At 37.7% G+C, this 26,123-nt stretch overlaps 1 protein-coding gene across 7 annotated transcripts in view; it reads left to right on the forward strand.

The window, feature by feature from the left end:
* The window catches only part of KCNIP4 (potassium voltage-gated channel interacting protein 4), a 430,009-nt gene that overhangs the window by 375,544 nt on the left and 28,342 nt on the right, over window positions 1–26,123 (forward strand). For all 7 annotated transcript variants that reach the window (XM_005239530.4, XM_027789695.2, XM_005239529.4 and 4 more), the window contains one exon: window positions 14,592–14,716. In XM_005239530.4, the coding sequence (XP_005239587.2) occupies window positions 14,592–14,716 (125 nt within the window). The remainder of the gene's footprint in view (window positions 1–14,591; window positions 14,717–26,123) is intronic.

Here is a 26,123-nt window from a genome sequence, read left to right on the forward strand (position 1 = left end):
GGGATTTTTGACTGGTGAAATAAAAAAGGATTTTGCTCCAATTGTCTTCATAATGCTCTGTGAATTAACCAGCTTTTTAAATGTTGTAATTCATAGAAAAAATAACAGAGATTTGGGGATTTTTTTCACATACCTATTGCATGTGTTAGATAAAACTTATTGTCATGACAGTGTATAATCATCTAAAATTTTTCAGGCTGTTGTTAGTTAATAATTTCATGGTTTTGCTATACTTGATATCCTTCAGATGAAATAGAATAGATGCTTTTCAAACCACTCATGAACAAAGTTGACAATTAATCTCAGAAAGTAGTTTGGAATACCTCAACTTCTTTCTTTTGCAAGGATTAGCAGGAAAACATTTTTGATCGTCCTTCAATGCTGAATAACACTCTGCACCTTCCCCCAGCTCTGTGATGTGGAAAATGTGATCATGGTCTAGCATTACGCAAACTTTGACAGCAACACAGGCCTAACAAGTTCCCAGGTTAACTGTTCATTCTCATCCCACCTGAATACTCGCTGTCTCAGGCATGCCCAGGCATGCGACAAAATTATTTGCAGAGGTGTGCCGTCAGCTACATCAGGAAATAGAACCAGATTCACAAAGTAAAGGGGTGTTCTTAAACAGTGTAATGCTGTGATGGGAATCCGTGTCAGGGAGGAGAGGACTACTCAGGGACCATCAGCTCAGGGAGCTGGGGTCTGCCATTGAATCACAGACTTGATTTTACTAAGAGGAAGTAAATTTACATTTTTTGTACTTTGTAAATTATTTAAACCTTATTTCAAAATGGTGTAAACTCATCCTAGTATTTTCCATCTTTGCAAATATATGATTCCTGAATTTTAATAAGCCTTTAAACTGTACATTAAATTTTTATCAGTTAAGTTCTTACATTCACCACTGTTAAGGAGAACTTGTTGCTTCAAGGTGGCTTATCCAGTTATGACTGTTAGAACACTAGTGAAAAATGACAGTATTTGAACAGCGCTATCCAGATCATTAATTCCTAAAACTACCTGAGATTAATTATAGTTTCAGAATGCAACCGTAGTCAAGATGGACTAGAAGATTGAGTAGAAGTTCTCCATTTTGGCATAGGGTCATGTTTGTGTAAGAAATTATACACTGGTTCTTACAGAGGATGGGTTTTACAAGAATGTATTTGTTACTTCTAGCCAGCCTAATCACAAATCCATCACATCTACCCAGTCTCTAAAATTTGTCGTGCGCACATACTAGGTATTTTTAATCAACTTATTGCCTGTGAATACTCTCATCTGTTGTATGCTTACAAGTGGTTTTCAAGCTGGAACTGGACACATGGTTGTAAAAGCTACAGGAGTAGCTGCATTATTCTTAGGGAAACCCGAACCATTTTTAAATAAAACACTGCTCTTATTACTATGTTAGTAAGAATACCTCACTGCGTCTAACTACATTAAGTAATTTTTAATAGCTCATCTCTGTACCAAGAAAATGTAAATGTAAACATCATGTTACACTTGGTTTTCAGGCTAGTTGACCAACAGGAAGGACTGACACTTCTATTTCTTTATAATACATATTTTTAATGAAGACTCCAGCTGCTGGTCCTTTGGCAAACATAAGCATATCTGAGTCCAGCATAGTACACGTTCACATACACCATGCATGCAGTTTAGATAACAAGCTAAATATGGAGGTAATAAACATTTGAAAGGTCTCTCACTGTTTTTAATATCCACTTATTTACTTTTTCCTTCTAATTCTTAACTGACATTTTTCATTCTCTCTTTCCTTTCACAGCTGAACTGTTCTTTTTCATTCTAGCTCATCTTGTATTACCCATTTGATTTCTTTCCATCATCTGTCACTCAGTTTTGATAGACTAATCTTTTGGTCCTCTGTTGCTCCCTCTAGTCTTTTTGCAACAGTATTTTTCCCTCTTTGCTTTCGTGTTCCACAGCATGGGTACTGCATGTCACTGTTTTTTAGTCCCCTGGTTAGAACTGATCCTTCATTTTGATTGAAGCATCAGTTACTGTTCTTCCATTGCAAAACTCAGTGAATCTACACTAAACCAGATAAGGTCAGGTTATCGCTCTTTAGTCACAATTAGTTCAACCACTTTAACAGGTTTTCTTGACTGGTTCGCACTGCTGTGTGTGCCATGCTGAGCATACCAGCCCCATAAGCGAGGGAGTGCTCCGTCAGTCTCTCACCACCCATCTCTGGTGCCAGCCCTTCAGGCTCTTCCCAGACCAGGGACACTACCATTGAAATGCTCAGACAAGTCTGCCCAGTGTTAGGGCCCATTTCACTGCTGCTGAAGTACCCATGTTGCTTAAGCGGCAGCAAAGCACACTTGCTCTTCAGTCCCTCTATCCATAAGCCATTTGCAAGATCTCAGGTGCCTCAGCATCACCTGCTTCATCTGCCAATCTATTTCTGCTGCACCAAATTACTTGCAAATAGACATAGCCAATGTGACTTTTCCTAAGTTGAGTGTCATTCCTGAATGTGAAATAAAGCACTCCTGAGCCACATAAAGATTTTCTTTTGCCCTGAGTTTATATTTGCTGCTTGCTTCTTTGAGAGAAGCTGTCATTCCAATAAAGCTACAGAAACATGTTTGAATCAAAACCCAATGAAAAATACTAAAAAAAAATAATTCTTTTATCTCTTTTGATTCCTACATACACACTGGATTTTAGGTCTGTTTGAAAATATTACATAGAAAAGCTATTAGCTGTTAAGTTCTGTAGTTCAGCTTTTTTATTTCAATTCTAAAATCCCTTTGAGTAATACTAAATTAGGAATTTCACTAAGAGTAATATACAACTATTTTATTGCTCAGGACAGTAAAAAAGCCTGATTTAAAAGTATTATACTGGCTAGATTTTTGAATCCTTTTTAAAAATTTTATTTTACTTCTCTGCACGATCTACTGTGTATTCAGGTATTGTTTTCCTTTCAACTGCTCTCTCCTCTAACTTAAAATCCTCTTCTTCCTAATCTGTCTCCTTCCTAGATCCCCACAAGATAACTGTCTGTTGATGTAATTTATTGTGGGATCATTTGTATGTATTACAATTAGTTAAAAACTTCTGTACTCTTCTCATAAACAACAGAAAGGGAAAAATGAAGGAAACTGCATAGTTCAGAGCAGCGATCACACAAATCTGGTTCATTGTGCCTGCTCTTGTTAGCTGACATGTTCACTTCAAGTGAGATTTTTCTAAAACAAGCAAGTGAGCTGGTATAAATATGTTTCCTGTCATAGAGGACCAGCTTAGTTTTACACGTGCTCTGGGAATGTGTGGGCAAGTGTGTTAAGTGGTATTAAATAAACAAAGTGGTATTGAAAATCTAGCATATTTTCAAGCTTTGCACTGAAGAAACTGCAATTTTCAGTGTATCTGCTCCCGAAGATGTTTATAACAGTTTTAGATAATGTTTGTGTTAAGCATTTGCATAGAAACTGTTCATAGCATAAGCAGTTTTTCAGGTTGGAAATCTGCATGTAAGTCATGGGAAGGCATGGTCTGAATAATAAAGCTGTATTTGGGAACTTCAATGAAGACTGTAAGGATAAAACTGGCCATTTCTCTTTTTATATTTTTTTATACTTTGACACTTCTCTATTTCTTCTGTCCTGTGATATTAGCTTTTTCCTCTCTTCTTTCTTTCTTTTCCATTTGCCCATCCCACAAATGCCCGACTGTAGTTACTGTTTTTGACAAGATCACTTGCTCTTTGTCCTTCATTTTTAATCCACGCTCAAGTACTACTGGCCTCCAGACTTCCCAATTGACTCTGACCTCTGATTTATGGGTAGAGAAAAGTGGCTACCAGCTCCTAATCTGTGTTTGCCATTAGGATGCTGATATAAAAGTATGTACAAAGGAATGTAAAGTGATGGAGAGCAATCTGACTCTTGAATGAGTATTTCCAGGTAGTCTCTAAAATGCTGCCATCCATTCTTTCAGCTCGGTATCTTCATGGCTTCTCCTTGTAGCAGGTCTGATACAGTGTGTAGGGCTTTAGTAGTCCGTGAAGCTGATAGGTATATTTTGCAGTGAAAAACAGAAAGTTAGGGCAGTAGAGGAAGAGTCTCTTAAAATAAATATGTACAGACAAATGAGATGATTGCAAGAATGTTTTCCTGTCTTGGCAAAAAATGCTGATGATGTGTTGAGTAGCCTACTGGCGACTCACACAGTTCCTCAGCAGGTGTTTCCAAAGACTTGAGGTTGAAACTTATAAATATTTATGTTGTACATAATTTTATTTCATTCCCAGACTCACTATACAGAAGGAGCATGTACTCTGATTTGGCTCTCTTCCACAAGTCCTGAACTGTGAATATGAAATCTGCACTTCATTTTGCCTCCCTTGCCTCTCCATCTGTGCTGAACCATTAACAGTTTAGTGGGGCTGCCAGCCATTAAGGCCCTGGGAGAAATTCCATCATACAGCTGAAACTGAGCATAAACCATTACGCCAAGAAAACACTTCATGCATTTATTTTTTTTCTAGTTTCCAGAATCTTTGTCACTTTCTACCAGAAGTTTAGATTTGCATCTTGGCTTTCAGATCTTCTACTAGCCCTTTTCCAAAGAGATCACATTCAGAACTAATACAACATAGGCATTTTTCCTATTTTCATGGGAATACTTAAAATCCTGTAAATGAACAAAATCCAGATTCCAGCACAACTGGTAGCTTAGCTGTACTGTCAAGGCATTGGATGTGTCTCGTGGTTTGTAAATACTGCTAAGTAAAACATGGAGCGAGGGTGGGACAGTGCAACCTCATCTCCTGTCTTTGCCAAATAAAGGAGAGAGAAAGAAAAAAATAAACAAAATAAAAAAGCATAGAGGGAAAAAAAGAGGTAGTTTTACAGGTGACTTTTCTCTTTTGCTGACAGTGAAAGAAGAATTTGTTGGGAGAATTGCTTCTAGTTTTTGAACTTCCTATTAAATGGGATTATTACCTTCACCAAAAGCTCTTTTAAGTACTCGGGTGACTCTGCCTTCTACGTTGACATTTATCACCCAAATCCCATTACAAAAAGGCAACAGTGAGGTGAGAGGCAAGGTGGGAGAGTGCTTCTTTGGACAGAGGGGATTTGACGCAGGCAGGAAAGGTGGGCAAGACTTTGGGGGCAAGGGCAGCCACATCACAGTCCATCTTGTACACTTAGTAGGGATGCAAGACAGACTGTCTGATGGACCTGCTACATCAGCAAAAAGTGGCCTACCTGCCCTCACTTTCATGCTGACTATAAAGAATTTGCAAAGAAACCAATCACACTTAGAAAAAGAAATATTTTGCCTCTGAAAACTCCTGAAAAAAACCCTGGCTTGGTAGCCTTTCCTGGAGTAGTCTCACCTGTCTCTGTAACAACAGGGCAATGTGTAACATGTAGTGTCTTTCTAAGGCAGGGATCATACGTCTGAAAATTTCAAAGTAAAAATGTAAAGACTTAAGATAGTCTTTAGGAATAGATGTATATGATTGGGAATATATGGTCATTTATAAATCACTTATAATGTATAAATAATATTTTTAATATCCTGATGCATCATTTTTCCTTATATTTTAAAATCTTTTATGACTATATTTGTTATTTAATGAGGAAAACCTTTAGTGCTTCTTTCTGTATTTTTTTGAAACCAGCAGCATCAGATCTAGATCAGCCTGTCAACAATGTGATATTGGAGTGACCAGGTCACACACATAACCATGATCTGGATGCTTTTGGCCAAATATGATTTCTAAAAGTAGCAACTCAGAAAACAATTTTACTAACTATGTGTGTGCATGGTACTCTCCATATTAAACTTTCATTAATGAAATTGTGGAATTACAGTTCTCTAGCTTAAACACCTGTAAATCAGAGGTTCAAGCCATTGGTGCATTTATCAGTTGCAACTACAGATATAAACAATAAATAGCAGTCACTCCTAAAGGCTGTGTAGCATGACCAATGTGTATATGCAGCACATATACCAGCACAGCAGTACACAGATAAGAGAATATTTAAGCCATGCCCCAGTTACAGAGTGTTTTGTGAAGCGTGAGCACCTTTTGGGACAATCACCCTCAATTCCAGGTGGTGCATACGGAGGTGAGTTCTAGGACACTCCCACAGTGAATTCTGGGGAAAAGTGTGTCTCATTTTAATTTTCATTGCAGAGGAATAAACCCAAGAGCAAGAAGCGCCTGTTAACTTACCTGAATTTGAAGAACCTTCACACTTAACCCAGAGGAGTTTGTGGCTGATTGAGTTACATGATAACAGCTATGAAATCTCTACCCAACCAGTTATTAAAAAAAAAAAAAAGAGTTTGGAAAAATCAGCTGCTTCTGAATATCTATATGTGGGCTAAGAATTACTATTATTCTAGTCTAGAAGTTTGAAGGAAGCAGTATCAGTCCATCATTACCAGTGTATTTGTGTTTCATGGCTCTTCATCTAGTCATGAACCACCATTTTGAAGACTGGTAGTAAGATAATCTCTTACTACATAATAAATAAATTTTAACTTATCTTAGATTAAATATCTTCTTAATGGCCACAGCTTTTTCATCAACCTGTTTCAAACTGGGCAAATAGCTACAGAATTCACAGATATGATTACAATACTTCATCTTAATTAACACTTTTAAGTGTTTCTACCTGTATTAAACACGGACTCATCAGAGGCCTACTGTGCAACATGTTTTCTCTTTATTAAATAGTCCTTTACTCATGAAAAATCACATTGAAAGCTGTAGTGCTGATCAGCAGGTTATGACCGGGGACTGCAATAGCTGCAGAATAAGCTGGCTTCAGCCACTGGTAGCAAAAAGTGTCTGTGCTGCTTCCTCATACTGTGAGGGGATAAACCAATTCCTTCACCTCTGCACTGATCTTAGTGTCAACTTTTTAAATTAGCTGTCAGAAGTGAGTACAGAAATTAAACTGTCCTCCTAAGTTTCTCCTCTGATATTATCTTCTCCAGTATATTTCATTTTGGTTTTGACCTTGATCATACCACTGCAAAGCCCAAATGGTTTACAAATTCCATGAGCTTTTGTGTGAGCATAAAAGTAGCAAAAGTGTTTGCTTACTCAAGGCTTTGAGCTTCAAACCCTCTAGAAAAAATGTATTCCTTTAGGTTTTGTAAAGCACTGTGTACATCTTCAGTAAAGACATAGGTTGAGGACCTATGTAATTATGTACATATACGGTAAAGCTTTGCAAAGCTTAATTCGAATTAACAAGCTAGAAGTAGACATTTCTAGATCATGTCTATGCTAGAAAAATCTAATAATTAAAGAAAGAAATCTTGAAGACAAACAAATTTTCTTTGTGCTCAGGTATGTATAGTACAGGCATAGTGCGATACTGCAGACACTGCCAGCTGAGACCACAAGGTGTCTATTTAAAGTCTCAGGGTTTGTACTTAAATGAAAAATATGGAGTTCAATATACCCATCAGATCACAGACTGTCTTTTAATTTTTTATGCAATTATCTGCACAGTGCTTCTGACTTGAGCTGATCATGAAGTGCTACAGATAATATGTGTATTCATTGTTATTATCTGTATTTAAAGGTTTTGACATTTCCAGAGATGGTCATTTAGGTCCATCTGACCTTGTGCTGAAACTGGGTTCTTTCATCTGTTCACCAGAGCTGCTGTTCTCGCAGAGACAGAATTTCCCTGGTAATAGTGGGTTGATATTTTAAGACTGTGGTTGAGTCTTTCCTGTTTTTTTCCTGTATCTTTAATTTCATTTCTTTCAATGTTTTACTTCTATACAAATGGAGAAATATTTTTTTCTTTCACCTACAAAGTTTAATATCCTTAAAGCCTTCTCACTTTCTCCTGTTCCCAAATACAAGAACATAATTTCTCAAGATGGTTTGGTGACAGGGAGGAAACTGTTCTACATCATGTCACGAACACCAGTATTCAGCACAAGTACAGTAGCGGGGATAACACAGGATTATCCTGGTGACTGTGCCTCTAGCACAGGAACTGTCAGTTGTGTCTTTATTTTCTTGCCCTGTCTATTTTGTATTCCTGCTGCTGTAGCAAGAGCTGTCGCAGAGCAGCATTTGTGTCTTGAGTGCATGCAGTCGAGATGGAAAGTGCAGGATTTGCATAATATCCATACTGAGGTCTACCTTTCTCAGAAACATAAATCATTAACTCAGCTGTTTTACAGATGTTAAATCCATCATGTGCAGAAAATATCCATCCAGGAGATGCTTGCTTGTATCACCAATTTTGTATAAAATGGTTAGTTAGACCTCACAGGCAGTTACTCTGCCAATTTGCTTCACAGTAAATAAGGGTAATGCTCTTCACCTCCTTTATGGCACATGAACATTAACTATTCAGCTACGCTGGTATTTAAAAATGGAAATATAAATAATACCTTTTTAAAAATATAGATGTATAATGTCAAGTATTAAAGAAAAGGGAGTCTGGCTACATGTCACGGTTGATACTTTAATATTCAGAAAAGGCAAAAGTACCAGGTTGGTTATCACAGTTGCTGAATGAATTATATGGGAAAACTCAGCTGTGGAACTAGAAGACTGCCAGAAAGGACAACAAAAGTTATCTTCAAGATTTTGTTTGGTTTTGGTTTTGTTTTCCATGTTAAAGTTTAACATCAAATAGACATAAAAGTCTTTGAAGTATTTTAGCATTAATTTTTTAACACACACTCTTACCTTGTGTTGTTTCAAATACATCATCTGATACTTCTCTGTTAGATGTTTTGAAGTGGCTTATAAGAACTTAAATGGGTTGTAAGAACTTTACAAGAGATGCACACATACCAAAAAAATCCCCTTTATTGGACAGATACAAAGACAAAGCAATTACGTTGTCCTGTTCAAAAATTCTGGTTGACCTTTGCAGTCAGGCTGGCTGCCATCTGTTTGGCCTTTTCCCATCAGGATTCCGCTATAATGATAAACTCTGCAGCATGTACAGAAATTGTTCTCAAGCCTGTGTTAACAGTCCTGATAATATATTTTTTAGGTTTCCTCTACGCTCAGAACAGTACCAAACGCAGCATTAAAGAGCGACTTATGAAGCTCTTGCCCTGCTCGGCTGCCAAAACGACATCTCCTGTTACTCAAAGCAAGTTTTATTTTTTATTTGATTTTTTTTTTTTTTTAGGTTTGCATGCATCAAAAGTTATACTTCCATTAACTGCTCATTTGAGAGACAAGCTATCTGCTGAAGTAATCATATGCTCTGTCGAGGTTTAAAATCAAGTGATGAACAGATTTGTGAGTTGGTAACAGTTCTTCTGTGCAGAGCAGGATGGCAAGGTACCAGTGACAGGGTCTGCCACGTAGGAGCTGCTGGGTTGGCACGCTCTGCAAGCCAGCTGAGAAGTGATTCACTGATGACATTAAATATCTGCTCTCAATGTATTTGAAAAGCGTTATCTTTTTTACGTGCATGTGTGCACGTGTCTGTGCTTGCTATCCAATACACAGGATTTTATCAGCAGTTGTAGTCTGGGAGGAAGGGGTTGGGCCCTGCAGGTTTTGACTATACAATATCTATTTAGGGAACAGGACTCAAAGTATAAGTCTGAGAGAAAGATAATAATGAGATTGAAAGAAAAGTATGTGAACGTGGAGGTAAAACAAAAGCACACTGACACTACCTTAAATGTTTTGATATGCTGTGAGGAAATAAAATCGCTCTAGGGTAGCTAACAGACAAAGTTAGGGGGAAGGAAGGAGGGAGGGAGAGAGAGATACATACATAGATACATACATAGAACCATAGAATAATTTGCATTGGAAGGGACCTTGAAAGGTCATCTAATCCAACTCCCCTGCAATGAGCAAGGGTATCTTCAGCAACATACATACATAAAAACATATATACCTAGATAGAGATTAATTATAGTAATAACACTAATATATTTGCATATAAATTGGCTACTATAACTGATTTTAAACTATCCCTGTGCACCCAATTCAGTGTAGATTAATTTGGCTCAATTCTAGGCACTAATCTGAGCACCTTAAATTAGAAGCCCAGTGGTCGCTGTGCTTCCTGTATACTCTTCTGATAAAGCATAATGATCAATCTAAGGTAAAAAAAACCACAAGCCTCCAAGAGCAGTTCCCCTTGTCCAGGGAATACGGAACAATCTAAGGCAACTTGGCTACAAACACAGGCCCTTGTTAAGTGCCTAGACCTCAGTAGTGTGGATCTAGTTTTTCTTTTTACTATCCCAATTCACTGTTTTTCATAGGCTTTTCTGCAGAGAGGACTGTGGTACTTGCTTCCCTTTCTATGTATTTGAGAACTCAAAGATGAAAAGGACTAAAGATTTGGATGCATAGTGATTTTTTCATGGTGGCTTCAGCTGATGTGTTTTACTTGGAAACAGGATAGCTTAAAAAGGTCAATCACTGTCATGACACCTCGTAGTAATTCATTATGTAGAAGTTGCTTTTGGTTACGTGACCTAAGTAAGAAAGTCCTAGAGCCTAAAAAGCATCACAGAATCACAGAATGGGTTGGGCTGGAAGACATCTATAAAATCATGTAGTCCAAACTTCCTTCCATTGGCAGAGACATCTTTCACTAGATCAGGTTGCTCAAAGCCCCATCCAGCCTGGCCTTGAATACTTGCAATCATGGGGCATAGAGCAGGAAAAGGAAATAGAATAGAAGGTTGTATCTGTTGTTTGAAGTTGGTTGAAGAGCAACACATCCTTATTCCTTGCACATTTCTATGTGAGCTTTTTGTCTGCACAGGTGACACAAAAATATTTAGAGTCGATCTCAAAAACCTTGACCATGCAAAACCCGTATTTTCTTGCTGAAAGTGTTTTATAAACCAGAAAACAAGTCAAGATAAAATTTGCATTAAATATTTCATATTTGAAACCAAGAAGTAAAAAAAAATTGCATTCAGCATTTTTCTCTGTAGTCTCATCAATAAGGAAGTGTTATATTAAGTAAGAATGTTATATTAAATGGAAGTATTACATTAAATAAGAATATCATTGTAGACACAATTTGTCATTATCCCATTTTGACATGTGCTATTTGACTTCTGCTAACATGAAAGAAGGAACATTGTACTAGGAATGAAGCCAGCACTACCTACAATAACAACCATGTAATGTGAATTCCTTAGAAATTGTAAAGAGAATATTTTTGAAACAAGTATTTTTTTGAAGTATACATAGCCTAAATTTGCACTTCTGTACTTAACTTCTATCAATATGTGCAGACAAAGGTTATCCGAAAAAGTAAAATCTTATTTCAGCATGCCCATTGAACATAACATGTCAAGGAATGCTTTTTCTTATTTGTGTGCATTAGACTAGTAAGCCTAAAATTAAATCCATCCTTCCTTAGCTAAATGCGTGTGCTAGAGATAGGACTAGACTCAGGAATGGTTTTGGAAAAGACAAGCGTGTGTGCCTGTAGTTATTAGATAGGGGAGCTATAATCTGAGGTTTGTGCAGGCATACACGTGTGTACAATTTTTACAGATGTGCACTGAGCCCTAACTTTGGATATGCTTCTCCAGTTGCCATTATTTGAAGAGTATGTCTACCTTTTGCATTGCTTTTATCATTTTGCTCTTTAATGAACAACAAAATGTTCAAAGCATAGCTCCTGTGATGAATACATTAAAAACTGTCTTTACTGTTTAGCTAGAAGGAAGCTACTCATTTATGAAATCAGTAAGAATATTTTTAATATGTTACGTGAATATGAACTTGTTTCTGTTTTTCAGTTGAAATGTTAGCCTTTTATGAAACAAACAAAACCCCCCTTAACTTTCTTAGGCTGAAGAAACTAGAGATCTGAAATAACTAATTTTTCATTAATTCCATAAAAAATGTTAATGTTTAGAAACAGATATATTTCCACACATTTTCACCAAGTTTTAAAGTATATATTTTTTCCTGTCTGGATAATGGTAGCCATAAGTGTGAACAAAAATAAACTAAAAACCTGCTACAGTAGTTTAATCAGCATAGTTGGCACATTGTAAGGAAGTTTACATTGATCCCTTTCTTATTATTATTTATATCTGTAAGAAACTACAGAAACAGAGTGTGAAAAAAGTGCTATACTGAACCTTTTCATTAACAGAAAACATCATCACCACACTGCAGTCTTCTACATTCTCACTGAATCATTAAAACACAATACAAATGTTTATTACTAAGGGTATATCAAACATTGTGCTCAGCATCACATTGTCTGGCCTTTATCTCTAGCCTCACATTTATTATGTGTATTCATTTCGCTTCTAGAAAAGCTTGTAGATGTCTGTCTAGGTAGCCAGATGTTTCACCGATGGATGCTTAGAGAGCTCACTTCCAATTAAGTCCCTTTTAGTCTAAACAGTAGCCTATTTAAATCCCATATAACTCTTGGAATATAAATCACATGATTTTTCAACAATATTTATTCTCAGGTTGATTCTTTTGCCAGTTTAGCCTAAGCAACTAGTGTTGATTTGCAGCTGACAAAAAAAAAAAATTGACTGCATATCTACAGCATGATATTGTTATAGACACTTTAGTGACAATATGAAGAATATAAAAGATTAATCTCATAAAACATGATGGAAAGGCTTTAGAAACTCTGCAAAACAAATCCTGGATGTTTTAATGCAGAATTAAAATGGAACTTAAGAACTTTGATATACCTTCCATAGGTTAGGAAGACAGCTTTTTAACTCTGGGACTACTTTATTCCAATTTTATCTATAAAGGCAGGATTTTCAAGACTTCCTCTTTGCACCTGTTTTTTTAGAGGAGAGCTGAATTTGTTTATAATCTTGTGAGTTCAGATAGTGGCCCTTTAAAAGTGTTTTCAAACATCGTAAGGTCAATGTAAAGTTGTATCACTTGAGGGTTTTGTCAATAGCATTTAGATTGGAAGTTTCCACAAAGATGGTAGTGGTGAACGAGTCATATGAGATAATACAGGGGTCCTCAAACTTTTTAACCAGGGGGCCGGCGCGCGGATGCAGTGGCAGGCAGTCATCTGCGGCTGCTTGGTTTCCCCCCCAACCCCCGGCGGGGGGAGGCAGCGGGGTCTGTAAATACCGGGGGCCGGATTGAGGACCCTGGGGGGCCGTATCCGGCCCGTGGGCCATAGTTTGAGGACCCCTGAGATAATATATAAGGAAAAATGAAAGAGAAACATAGTTTGTCCATAAGCCAGTACACAATGGACATTCTTAGATAAGACTGTGGGTGTCACTGAGATCATCTGGGTGATAGTGAAATCGTCTTCCTGAGATGAGTGCTAACAGCAACATCTCTTTGACAGGAGAAAAGATAAGGCCCTACAGTTTTGTGAAGATTTATCCAAATAGTTTATCTATCATGACTATATCTATTTAAAGGTTGTTCACTCTTTGTTTAGCTGAACTATATCCTCTGATGCCAGATTTCTCCAAAGCAGCTGAAAGTTATTATTACTGCATTGTAGCAGAACAAAAATATGTGAAGATGTAGGCATAATACAGTTTTAATGGAATATCCTAATATTGTGCTCTTATGAAAATGAATGGAATAAAACTTTAAGAATGCAAAGTCCCCCACTGATGAATGAAAATATTTATCTTCAGCATTGTAGAAGTGACAATTAGGTGTATTCTCTCACATTACATTTCTGTAGTTGGTATAACTGTTAAATCAGAATAAGGTAGTGATTTGATTAAATTATTCTGGTGTATTACAAAAGCTATGTTTAATGCTGGGAGCACTTAAAAATGGATAAACACATTCATATTTTGATCAGCTATATGGCTGGCACCCTGTATAAAAAAATACACATAGTAAGTTTCTTTAGCTATTTTATGGAACTTTCACATTTAAAATTCTACCTGAAAAAAATAAAATAAAAAGGGCATTGATTCTCATTGTTTTAGGGCTGCATTCAGCTCTGTTCTAAGCCTTGAATGTGTATATCCACATTCTTATTCACCTAATGGTGATGTCACTGAAATCATGTTCCCCACTTAGGCTGCTCACCATGAATAATCATGTTTGCCCTGAAGGGTTTATTATACCACACTCAAAGTAAGGTCTGCTGTTGAACATGCAACATCCATCTCACACGCTTTCCAGAGCACAACTTCACAATAAGAGAACACTGAAAATCCCAGTCTGATACAGTGAATTCACATCCATTAACTAACCAAGGGAAAATTTCCAGTATACTGGAGTCACTAAAGTTTTGTAAAATTGTTTTATTTAGTCAGAGGGTCATAGAAACAGAAAAGTCATATTGTGTCATGCATGCTCTTGCAGAATGTTGGCTTTCCAGTTTATTGCTATTTGTACTTACATGATAATATCCAGACCGCTGGATCGTCATTGCTGTTCACTGTTCTGTGCAGCCACAGAAGCAGATAGATACCCGTTCCCTAAAAGTTCAAAATGAACATGTAATTTGTCTTTAAAGCTGCAAATGAAGTTCTTTAAGAGAATGTCATTTAACTTTCTTTTTTTCTGTAAGGGTTAGGTATTTCTACATCCTGTATTTTGTGTTGAGCTTTCCTTCTCTGTCTCTTGTATTCTGCAGACACTGTAGAAGATGAAATGGAAATGGCCACAGTACGACACAGACCTGAAGCTCTTGAACTGCTGGAAGCACAGAGTAAATTCACAAAGAAGGAACTTCAGATCTTATATAGAGGTTTCAAGAATGTAAGCACTTCCTTTTTTATTTTACCATCCATTCACAGGAAAGGACTCTGCAATCTCAGCTGTGTAAGAATGACTGGCAGTGGAGTCCATGGGACTCAGTAGCTAAATACTGCATGTCTGGTCAGATGAGGAAACAATCACCTTCAACAACTGGACTATTTAATGACCAAAAGATGCTGACAAATTAGAAAGTATACAGAAGAGAACATTTGTAACTTAGTATACTAGGACTTTGTTCAAGGACAGGCTGAAAATTGTGTTGAAGTTGTTTGTCTAAAGATGCAATAATGGCAGAGAATGTAAGTTGTGAAGAATTTGGTCAGTAAGAGGAAAGGTTTTGATTTTTGTGTTCACAGTAGCTGTCACAAGGAGTAATCGGCTTAAATTGCACTAGAGGAATTTTTTGTTAGGTGAGCTGCAGGAGATTACTTTTTCAGTACTTTCTATACAAATCTATAAACTTGTTAGATGCTTTACTAGAAGCAATTTTTTTTTACTTTTTTGTTGTCAAAAAAAGTTGTGATTTTTTGCTGGTATATGTGCTCTATTGGCACTGAGGACCCCAGTACATAGGTGCATTCTGCTTCCTTTTCCAGTGTGTACTTGCTGTCCTGTGGTGCTGGGCTTGGTGCTAAATGTGAGGCATCCTTGGTTAGCTCAGCATAGAAATAAGACACAAAAATATTTAGTAAGTAGTAATAAATTCTGTCTCTACACCAAAAGTAAGAGATGCCCTTGATTTTATTTATAGTATATTTTTAAAAAGCTGTTTTCTTTAAAAATAAGCCATTTCCTCTTTTTTATTCTACTATATTTCACATGATTACCAGTTCTGTAGGATATTACATGCAATTAACATTGGATAGAAAATACATTATATTAAAAAAAATGAATAATAGCAATTGCTTGCAAATTGTTGGTGTGTAATGTTAATCTCTGTACTCAGTTGTGAGTACTGCAACTATGCAGGTGCTAAGTCACCTGCTGAGCTGAGGGTAAAGGTCAATTTAATTGTATTTATCACCTTTTGATTTATTTGTTCTCTCACGCTTACAAAAGGGCCACCTTCTTGCCATTGGCATTTAGTGCTCAAGTGAAATTGTATAACAATTTATAATAATGCTAAAAGCACAATGAAGCTCAACTATGGAATCAGGGACAATATTGTCAACGATTTGTACAAGAAACGTAAATCTTGCAGAATTCTTAGATAACATGTATTTTGTAATGAAAGCAAGCTATGCAAAAGGATGTCTTAAAACTGCATTTTTATCAAAAGCTTACAATACAGGAAAAGTATAGAGTCACTTAATGTGTCCTGTCTATATTTCATCCTCAGTTCCAGAAGGTATATAACGTTGGCATGGTAGTGATTAACAATGATTGCTCTTAAAAGCTTTTCATTTCCTCGTGGTACCAGAGAACATTCCCCTGCTAATGATAGTATTTCCTAGGCATTGTAAATCATGAACTAATGTCCCTAATTGTCTAAGGCAAAAAGGTACAAAGTATAGTGGATAAAATAAGCCCTCTGTCTGTTTCTCTAAGAATAATTATTTTTAGAGTCTCAGAAATAAAGGACACTCATAATTCTCTGCATAAAATGAGGTATGGAGAAAAAGAACAGGTTATAAGGAAGTATTTTAAGTGATTACCATTTTACTATCTTTTGAAAGGAGTAATTCCAGCTCTTCGTATGCTTTTGTGTTCTAGAGATGGAAGTTCTACTTACACCAAAAGAATGTTGATGGTAATACATGATAATACCTCTTTATTCAGGTGTTTCATTTCCTTATCACTACATGATAATTCAAGACACGCATATATATAAATAACTTTGACTTTTTAGAGTTAATGAGCATGAACTTCAGGGGTTTTCAGTTTAATATAATTGCAAAATTATCAATTACTTTCAAAAATGCTGTAAAGCATGCCCAGGGCTAGTGATTGTTATAAATCAGTTTAAAGCAGTAGTCTTTAGCCCAAGCATTAGGCTTCAGAAATGAAGGATTTCAAAACTTTCAGCTGAGATGGGGTTTGTTTTGTTTCTCACATTTATCACTTTCTACCGCAAAATTGGGTGCTAGCTCCCTAATCACTTCAGAGAACTGGTAGGACAGGTCTGCCTCAGCTCAGAGTATGAGCAGCTTGGCTTTGCTGATCAGTTCATCTTTCCTGCCACATACCGAGCTTTTATCAAATACAGTCTGAGTGGCTTTGGTGGTTTCTGAAACAGGATGCTATTACAGTGCCTCCCAAGGTCTGCACTTAGATGGTCTCCAACTGACAATGCTTGATCACCCCCTTCCGCCTGCCATGGGCCGCCTTCTTCTTGCCCCACTTTTTCTGATCCAGCTTAATGCTATCCTGCCAGTATCTCTGTCCCTGTGTGCTTCATGCAACGATATATGCTGGGGGCCACCCAGCTGGAAAGCAGCTTCCCTTTGTTGAGCACAAGCCAGCAATGTGCCCTTGCAGCAAAAGCAGCAAACAGCACCCTGAGCTGCATTAGGCAAGGTGTCGCCAGCAGGTGAAGGAGGTGATTCTTCTGTACTCAGCACTGGTGAAGCCACACCTGGAGTGCTGTGTCCAGTTCTGGGCTCCTCAGTAGAAGAGAGACATGGACATACTGGAGAGGGCCCAGAAAAGGGTCACAAAGGTGACTAAGGGACTGTAGCATCTCTCCTGTGAGGAAAGGCTGAGAGCTGGAAGTGATCAGCCTGGGGAAAAGAAGGCTCAGGGAGATCTTACCAACATATATAAATATCTAAATGAAGCATGTAAAGAAGACAGATCCAGGCTCTTTTCAGTGGTGCCCAGTGACAGGACCAGAGGCAATGGGTGCAAACTGAGACACAGGCGGTTCGTTCTGAACATCAGGAAATACTGTTTCACTGTGAGGGTTGGCCGAGCGCTGGCACAGGTTGCCCATTGAGCTTGTGGGGTCTCCCTCCTTGGAGACATCCAAAAGCTGTCTCGACATGGTCCTGAGCAACCCGGCCCTGCTTGAGCAGGGGTGTGGAACCAGATGACCTCCAGAGGTCCCTTCCAACCTCAGCCATTCTGTGAGTCTGCAATATTCTATTTAATCATTCTACTAGGAAGGGAACTCTACTGAAAATATTTAATGAAACACACAGGTACACATCTTTTATATAACACCATCAAAACTTGTGCAGATCCTATGTTTGTGCTTTATGCTTTTCACCAAATGTTTGCCTGTCTTACTATCTCTTCAACAATTTAATTGTATAAAGCAAGATAAATTAAGGCATAAATTTAAGTTACTGTAATTTGGCTGACTTTGTGGTCCTGCTAGACTAAATTTACAGCATCCTACAGCACAGCAGCATCAGCATTGCAGTGTGCACTGTCAGGGGTTCAAAAGAACTGTAGTGCAGACCGAAGTCCTAAAGGCAATGCAGCTAGAGCCAGCCGGCATAGTTTTTACATGTACTCTGGTTAATTCAGCAGAATAATGCCCTATATATACGATTTTTTGCTGCTCTGTATTTGTGTCACCTATGAACTATAGAATAAATATTTCTATTTGATCCCTTGATATTTGGAATCAACATGCAGTAGTTAAGCTAGTTCAACCAATATCAGTTAAAGTAGTTACTGCTTGCTAGTCTAGGAGTGAATGCTGGTTTCAGGCAGCATTTTCCCATCTATAAATCCAAGGATTGCGTATCCCTTTACAGAAGGAATAGGCAACAACTCTATCCTTATACAGACCCCAAAAAAATTAGATTTTCAATAGTTAAACTGTAATAATACCAGAAGACGAAGTATCTGTGATAGTGCAAATATTGATAACCCTAATGAACACAAAACTTGAGGCTTTAGAATCAACAAGACTCCATACCTACTACGGTGATAGTAGGTATAAGTTCAAAGCTGACATTTCTTGCTGAAGAATTTGAGTACATCTGTATTATAATACTTAATGGTTTAGGTCTGTCAGAAAGTAATGAATAAAATTTTTTTTCTGTGTATTATCAACAGCCTTTCTAGTATGGACGTTTTTCCTCTCTCTCTGCAAATATGACAGAAAGAAATAGGTCCCAGATATGATAAAGAAAAACAAATTAATGAACCAGAAGAAAAGCAGTACTCAGTCTCTTTACCTCAGTACCCTGTTCTCAAGGGTGGCCACATAAGGGAAAGGGTATAAGAATAAAGAAAATTTAGAATGATAATTCCCCTAACATATACTGTGCTGTCACCTGGTACTCTGCTATTGAAATACTTCCTCTGCTGAAAGTTTTAACTGCATGTTTTTATTTTACATACTTTATCGAAATTTTCTTCCATAAACTATGATAATTATTTTTTGAACCTATCAGGATATTTTGACATCTACAGCACCCTGTGGGAAATTAGCTCCATACCTTTAGTTATGCCTTCTGTGAAAAATAATTTCTATGTCAAACCTGCTGCCTTTCATTTTAATAAGGTATCTGTAGTATTTCTGCTATGAGAAAATGAATGAACATTACCATTACTTCTCCAGGATATTCACTGTTTTACACACCTTTAACACATATTCTACTTAGTCCCTTCTTTTCTGAACTAAAAATTTTACAATCTCACTCCAGCCTGATGATTTCCCTGAACACTGTCTAGTTATAGGCTGTCTGTTCCAAGATAGGGGTGACCGGAACTTCTCACAGCTTACATCCAGTTATTTATTATTTATGATTTCAGATTACTTACGTATACTTCTCATGGACTTCAGATGAGAAAGCAACAAATATTACTATATTTCTGTACTGTTGATGATTACAAGGTTCGATTGATTTTGTGGGTTTTACATATACAAAAATGGAAATGTAAACTTTTAAAGATATTTTAATCTGTTTTTCTAGTGTAGGCAAATTACACACCAAATCCAGCAAAAAGTAGTGAAGGCAGAAGGAGCACAGGGTCTCATATAGCATCTCTGTGTATACATGCACAGCTGAAAGCTTTAGAAAGTCTTGTATCAGACTGTGGTATAGCTGATGCTCTAGGAAACCAGAAGTGGAGTATTAACTGCAGGAAAGACCCAAAGACCATTGGAATACCTATCATGACAATGACTGTTTTGGGAGTAGTCTAGATCAACATTTAAAATAGAAGATGAGGTACAGTAAAGAAAACATAAGGAGGTGGGATAATAACCTTCAGATGACCTAACAGCTATTGTAAGGAAAAGCACCAAGGAAGAACTTATACCTATATGTGGTGATTTAGCCATTTTAAAGCCTCTATACCATCCTTGAAAAATGAGCGTAACAGAAGTCCTGAGCCCTTCCCAGGCTGAAAAGGCTGTCCCTAGCACTCGGGTTTTACAATGTTCCTGCACTCTTGATGAATTGTGTCTCAGCTGCCATCACAGTGGGACCTCTCCATTTTGTATTTGGCTTCCTGTCATCCCATTCCTTGCAAAATGAAATTATGATTGCTGCAGTCATTAACCTTTCAAACCAATGGCTCTGTGGCAGGCCTATTACAAGTGGTACTTCACAACAAATTGCACAGACTATCAAGCATGCACTCAACATGTGGTCTTTCTTTCTCTTTTGTCCATTGATAGCTCTCTCACAGTTTTAAAAATGTCCCTGAGCTATGGCACATTTTCGTTTAAAAAATACTCAGATAATGCTTTTGCTGCACGAAAGATGCTCCTGTGCTAAACGTAAATGTTAATGATCTTTTAATTTTGGTTGATTAGGCTCATCAAAAAATTTGTAGAACTCTGTGTTGGGAAACTACTAGACTTTCCTAGGAAAGTGAAAGGATTTTTGATGAACATTTATCTTACCCAGCTGTATATCAAAGACAGTGTAAACTGAAGTCATACACACATGCTGGGTACATACTGTAGCTTTAAATAGGCAGCTCCATACTTGTGACATTTATCGGGAAAACAACATTTCTAAGATACCTTTCTTCCCTATTGCTATTAGCAAATAAGGCAAACAATGACAGTAAGAAAGTAACTCTGGTAATGTTACAGGTCAAAGATAGGTTCCCCCATCATACTACCCATCTATGTAAGAATACTTTTGTGCATAACTCAAAATACGCCAGTCTATTCAAAGATTTTTCCATTTAAATTTTGGTCCGATGGAAGCATTGTTTTACTATATGTTGCATTTGTGAGTCTCACAGAAAGTTTAATGAAAGCTCGTTTTAGAAGTTATAAAGCTTATTGATTGATTCTCTAGAGCATTCAAGTTTTGTGTGATAAAATACAACTATTCTCATTTTTCTTTTCTGAAAAAATCCTTCCCTTTTGTTTTATTTTTCTGGTAGTCTCTTACAGAAAAAAATAGGTGTGGACAAAGTGCTTGTTTTATCTAATGAACTATATTTTCAATCTAACGAGTATGGAATAGGAACATACTCTTCGTGTCAAGTGAGTTTATCCATCTAAGGTATATCTACTTACTTGAGTTATGTGAAATTCTTGGATTTTGGTTTCTGGCTAATAACTAACATTAGAGAAGTAAAATTTCGTGCAATGCAGCACTGATGATGTTCTCACTTTAAAAGAAACCTCTTATTCTCCTTTCTCCCACCTGTTCCCTTTTCTTCATGAGGTGAGATGGATACTAACTGCAAGTGCTATAAACGCTGCACATTATAACACACAGCTTAGCATGAAATGGTTTAGTGAGCCAATTCATCGGTTGAGAAAACAGTGTTCAAAAAATCCCTCTGCTTGGATTTCTTGCTACCAGTTTTCTTTTCAAGAGTTTTTATGTAAAACATTATAATTTCATGTTATATCCTGTACCGAATTGTCTCCCTGTTACACTGCAATGCAGGGACAGAAAGTGGACACGCGTATTTTCAGGTGAGTATCCTAAGCCTGCAAAATGAGAAGAGAGGAAATAAATACATGTTCTGGTGATATTTCCAGATAATACAGTTCGACCATTTGGGTCCTGATTACTTCAACACTTTATAGACAAAATCTTATTTGTGCTGGAGTCAGGGATTTGTTCTGGATCCCAGGAATTTCCAAGTAATATTGGATCTTTATAATATTTTCCTGTTTAGATTCCTGATCAATTTAAACAAAATCAGCAATATGTAGGTTTTGTCAGAAAGCAGTGAAACCATCAAAAGTCCCGTCTTGGTTTCAACAGAATTAATTTCTGATTAGAATATCTGTAGATCTACATCTGTGCTAGAAAGAAACACTGGTAAGTCTTTCAAATAAAACAGCAATCACAAGTGACATGGCATCAAGGTCAAGTCTTCCAGTGTCATGGAAGTTTATTACAAGTCTTGGGCCAACTTGCATTTACCTTGGAGTGAAAGTCTAAAATCTAACAAAGCCCATATTTTTTAGGTCTTCTGGACATTTGTGCAGTTGCTTCTCACTCTAATTATATGAATCATTCTTCTTAACTTTCAAGTGAGGGAACTTATTCAACCCAATCAATTCCATTGTGACATACACTTAAAAGACCTTAGATACGGTGAGTATAAGAGAAGAAATGGGAGCCAGTAACTCAGAAGACAGCATGATTCAATAAACACAGCATGAGACTAGGAGTCTAAAGACTGTAGCCTTTTGGCTCTCTGGCTGGCTTATTTACTGCCACACACCTTTAAGAGCCTTAACTACCACACTAAAAAGCCTTCTGGGTTGCAAGATAGCATTATACCACTGCTTTGCCGCCTGCATGGGCTGGACATTGACAACTGCTTAATTTAATGTCTCTGGTTTGACAGCCAAAACTTTTTAGAGTGTCCCTGGGTATCTGAGAGATTTCTTCTCAGCCCTTGATCAAAGCCTCCTCAACACACCCTGGGAACAAAGTGGGGAGCAGCAGTAGGGGGGCTGGTGGCTGTGGGAAACTGAATTTTCCCAGGAGCTGGAGATAGCAAAGTTCATCCTTACAGGAAAGAAAAATGAAGACTGAATTCCTTGGCGTTAAGAGGGAAATGTGTGTTCTGTGGGCAGTATATGGGGGTAAGGCTGCTTACCCCTCCATGACCATGCTCCGTATCTGTCAAGTGGAAATAACAGTAACCTCATGCCTGAAAAAGCACTGATCTAGGAAGCACTCTGCATGGTATTTCTAGTAATTATTTACTTGCTTTATTTATGCATCTCTGACAGCTTCACTGAGGCTTCGCAAAAAGAAGCGTCAAGAATAATTTTTACAAGTACATCCCCAGTAGCTGGATAGATAGCAGTATTTATCTCTGGAACGGTATCTACCAGCGATTATAGGTATCAGGGCCACGGACACATGACTGTGCTTGTGATTTGGAATGCCAGCACTGGATCTGGGTGCACAGGCTACCAAATTTGGATCAATAGGCAGGAAATCCAGGTTCAATAACTAATTGCCATATTGTCTTGCTGAACAACCCAGTTTATCTCACATCCTCTTTTCACTTCTTTCCTAAGTTTTTAGGGCATAAGCTTTTTGTTAGTGTTTCTCCATGTCCTAAATAATGTGTCCCCAGTAAAAAGCACAGTACAACAGGCGATTTGTTACTATTAACAAGGTTTTAAAGCAGGCAATGTTTGTTACCTTTCTCCAGAGCAAGATGAGAGTGGCACACAATGTAAAACAACAGAGAACTTCAATATGAAAGCAGATGCAAAATTAGATTGAACTTGAAACCAGAGAGTAAGGAAGGCTTACCAATTCTGGATACTTGTAACATTTAGCTCCTGAATTCATATCGTTACTCTTCTAGGCTAAAACCCCCGCCTTTGTTAAAGTCAGTTGCAAAACTTCATTGATTTTAATGGAACATGTACAAACATGAAGATTTTTTGACCCTCTTCATGTGTTTTTCACTATAAGAATGGCTTCTCAAGGACTCCAGAGCTCTTGATAGAAATGGGGCAACTGCAGTTTTGTTCAGCTGATTTGTCTCCCATCACATGAACTGTCTTTGATGAAAAGAACTGCACATTCCTTCAGTCTGTCAGGCAAGTGTCATTTAGTGGTAGTTAGCTCTAAAATCTTCCAGTATAGTCGCAGAGGAAGACATTCCTGTAAGGCAATACCAAAATTTATTTTAAGTATTGTTTTTTTACCTGTAGCTAAGCAAGTGCCTGTCCCTGTTGCCCTGTGTTGGGAAAATCTGATCCTTTTTCTGTTTTCTTTAGAATATTTATTTCTTTCCTCCTACATTAGTAAGCCATGAAAGAGCATGCATCCCAATCAAGGTATTCCTGCCATTCAATTGGGCGCATGCCAGGCCTCTTCAGAGCTCTCGGTTGTTCAACGGAGGACCTGAAACTGGAGGTTTCAGGTTTTGCTCTGCAAACAAGGTGCCTTTCTCCATTTGGCCATTGCCTTCTGCATTTAGAGCTCCTGGGAGCATCATCTTTAGGGAAATCTCAGGGCACTCTATAAAGTTTTCTGCTTCATTTCCCAATGAAGACCTAATTAGGATCGTAAGATTGAAGTCCATCCCTTTTTTATTAATGTAACTGTCTCAACGCTGAACAGTCCGTGAACAGGCTAGAAGCTTATGCACATGGACAAAAGGGATCAATTATTTTTTGTTTCTTATCTCTAAGTAGTATAATTCTCCAGATTTGAGTCTCATATCATCCCTTAGACTTGATCAAATAACCACACTGAATCTGATTTCCAAAAAATCCACTGCACTTACAGTAGTGATGAAAATAAATAAATCAAGTCATACAGCATCTGCTTCACGGAGTAAGAGATGTAGTACCATCCCCTGTAAAGAAGTCCAGGTTATAACAGCCTTATTTTCTTATTCTGTTCTCAGACACTGCACTTACAAAACAAAGACAAATTTTGTGTGCCATAAATTTAACAGGTTTTGCAAGAAGTCTTTATGCCCAGCAATTTCAGCCTCAGTGAATCTCCATAAGGACTGAAACAGCCATGAGAAATGAAATCTTCCTTAGGCCTATCCTGTATGATAGATAACTCTTTTTCAATATATCTGATTCTCTAGGTATCTTTTCCCCTTCTTGTTATTTGTTTTAACTAGGGAAATGTGTTCAGCTTCTTTATTGTTTCTCTATGCAGTTCATGTTTTCACAGAAATATGCCAGCAAATATCAGTCACTATGTGTGTAGGTTTATCTCAGTATTCAGTTCTAATGATCTGACTTACACTACAAATTTTAGGTATGCTGCCAAACACAATGCATTGAGTATCCACGTATGAAGCAAGAAAAGCTTCAGAACAGTCTAAAGGAGATTTATGTGGTTTGTTTAGATTTTTTGCTGTGCTAAAAAAAAAGTTATCACTTCATATTCCTGACTAAACTTCACATTCCGTTCTGATGGTTTTCTCATGTCTTTTACTGAATTATAGAAACAATATCTCATTTTTAAGCAGCACAGGCACATCCTCCCCTGTCTTATGGAACTGTGCACTCCTCCTTTTCAAAGGCTTTTATAATTATGGCCCACAGTATTACCATGAAGCCCACTCTGGCCCTTCCACGATCACCGTAAACAGTAAAGCACTAGTGGGCAAGTGTCTCCTCCATGCTCTGGGGAGCCCTTTGGGCAGCGGAATAAAGGAGATGTCAGTGTGGTGTGCTGGCAGGGCAGACGAGCGCAGATGTGACAGTGAGGTTTTGGTACACAGGGAGGGGACCCTGGGACAGACACTGAATGCCAGGGAGCCTCCAGGATGAGGCACGTTGCCCTCACTGTGTGACCAGGGAAGAAGCATTCCTTCCCACGGACTGCATCTCTGTCTCACTTACAGCAGCATCATACACATCATTGACTCAGTTGCTTCTGATTTTCACAGCTGTACTTGGTGAATCAGGTCCTATTTATGCTAACATCAGGCTCAGTTTTTAAATATTTATGCCAGTAAGCACTTTTGTTCTTATGTTTGTAGTGCTGGGGCCCCTCTCCTGAGTGAAAGTGTTGTCAGTAGTGGAGAAAGCAAAAACTTTCATTAAAGGATAAATGCATTACTCTATAAAATATAAAAAACGAGTACAGAGTTTGATTTCCAGTTTCTAACCTGCTTCTCATTGACTTTTTATGCTCTTTGCCATTTCTGTAAGCTGACAGGATTCTGTAGGAGCTGAAAGTCCTCAGTGCTTTTCATTGTAGTTAGCACTAACCAAATATTGATCAGTCTACCTTTACCGCTGCAGGTCTTTGAAAGAAACAAAGAACCACCACTCTGAAAAATACTGAAATAACGTAATTCAGGACACGCTTTGAGGCTGAGTGTCTTTCATGCAGACATGTGTCCCAGGAATGCAAAACTCACAGTGTTCTTACTTCCTAATTAAAATGAAAATTTGATGTGGTGTCGGTACTTAGTATCAACGTCCAGTTGACTGACAAACACAAAATAACCCATCAGCATTTCAGACAGAATATAGTTCTTTTTTTTCCCCCGTGACACACTGAGGTTGCTTCATAAA

This window comes from Falco peregrinus, chromosome 2 (genome assembly GCF_023634155.1).
Source record: "Falco peregrinus isolate bFalPer1 chromosome 2, bFalPer1.pri, whole genome shotgun sequence".
Taxonomy (NCBI): Eukaryota; Metazoa; Chordata; class Aves; order Falconiformes; family Falconidae; genus Falco; species Falco peregrinus.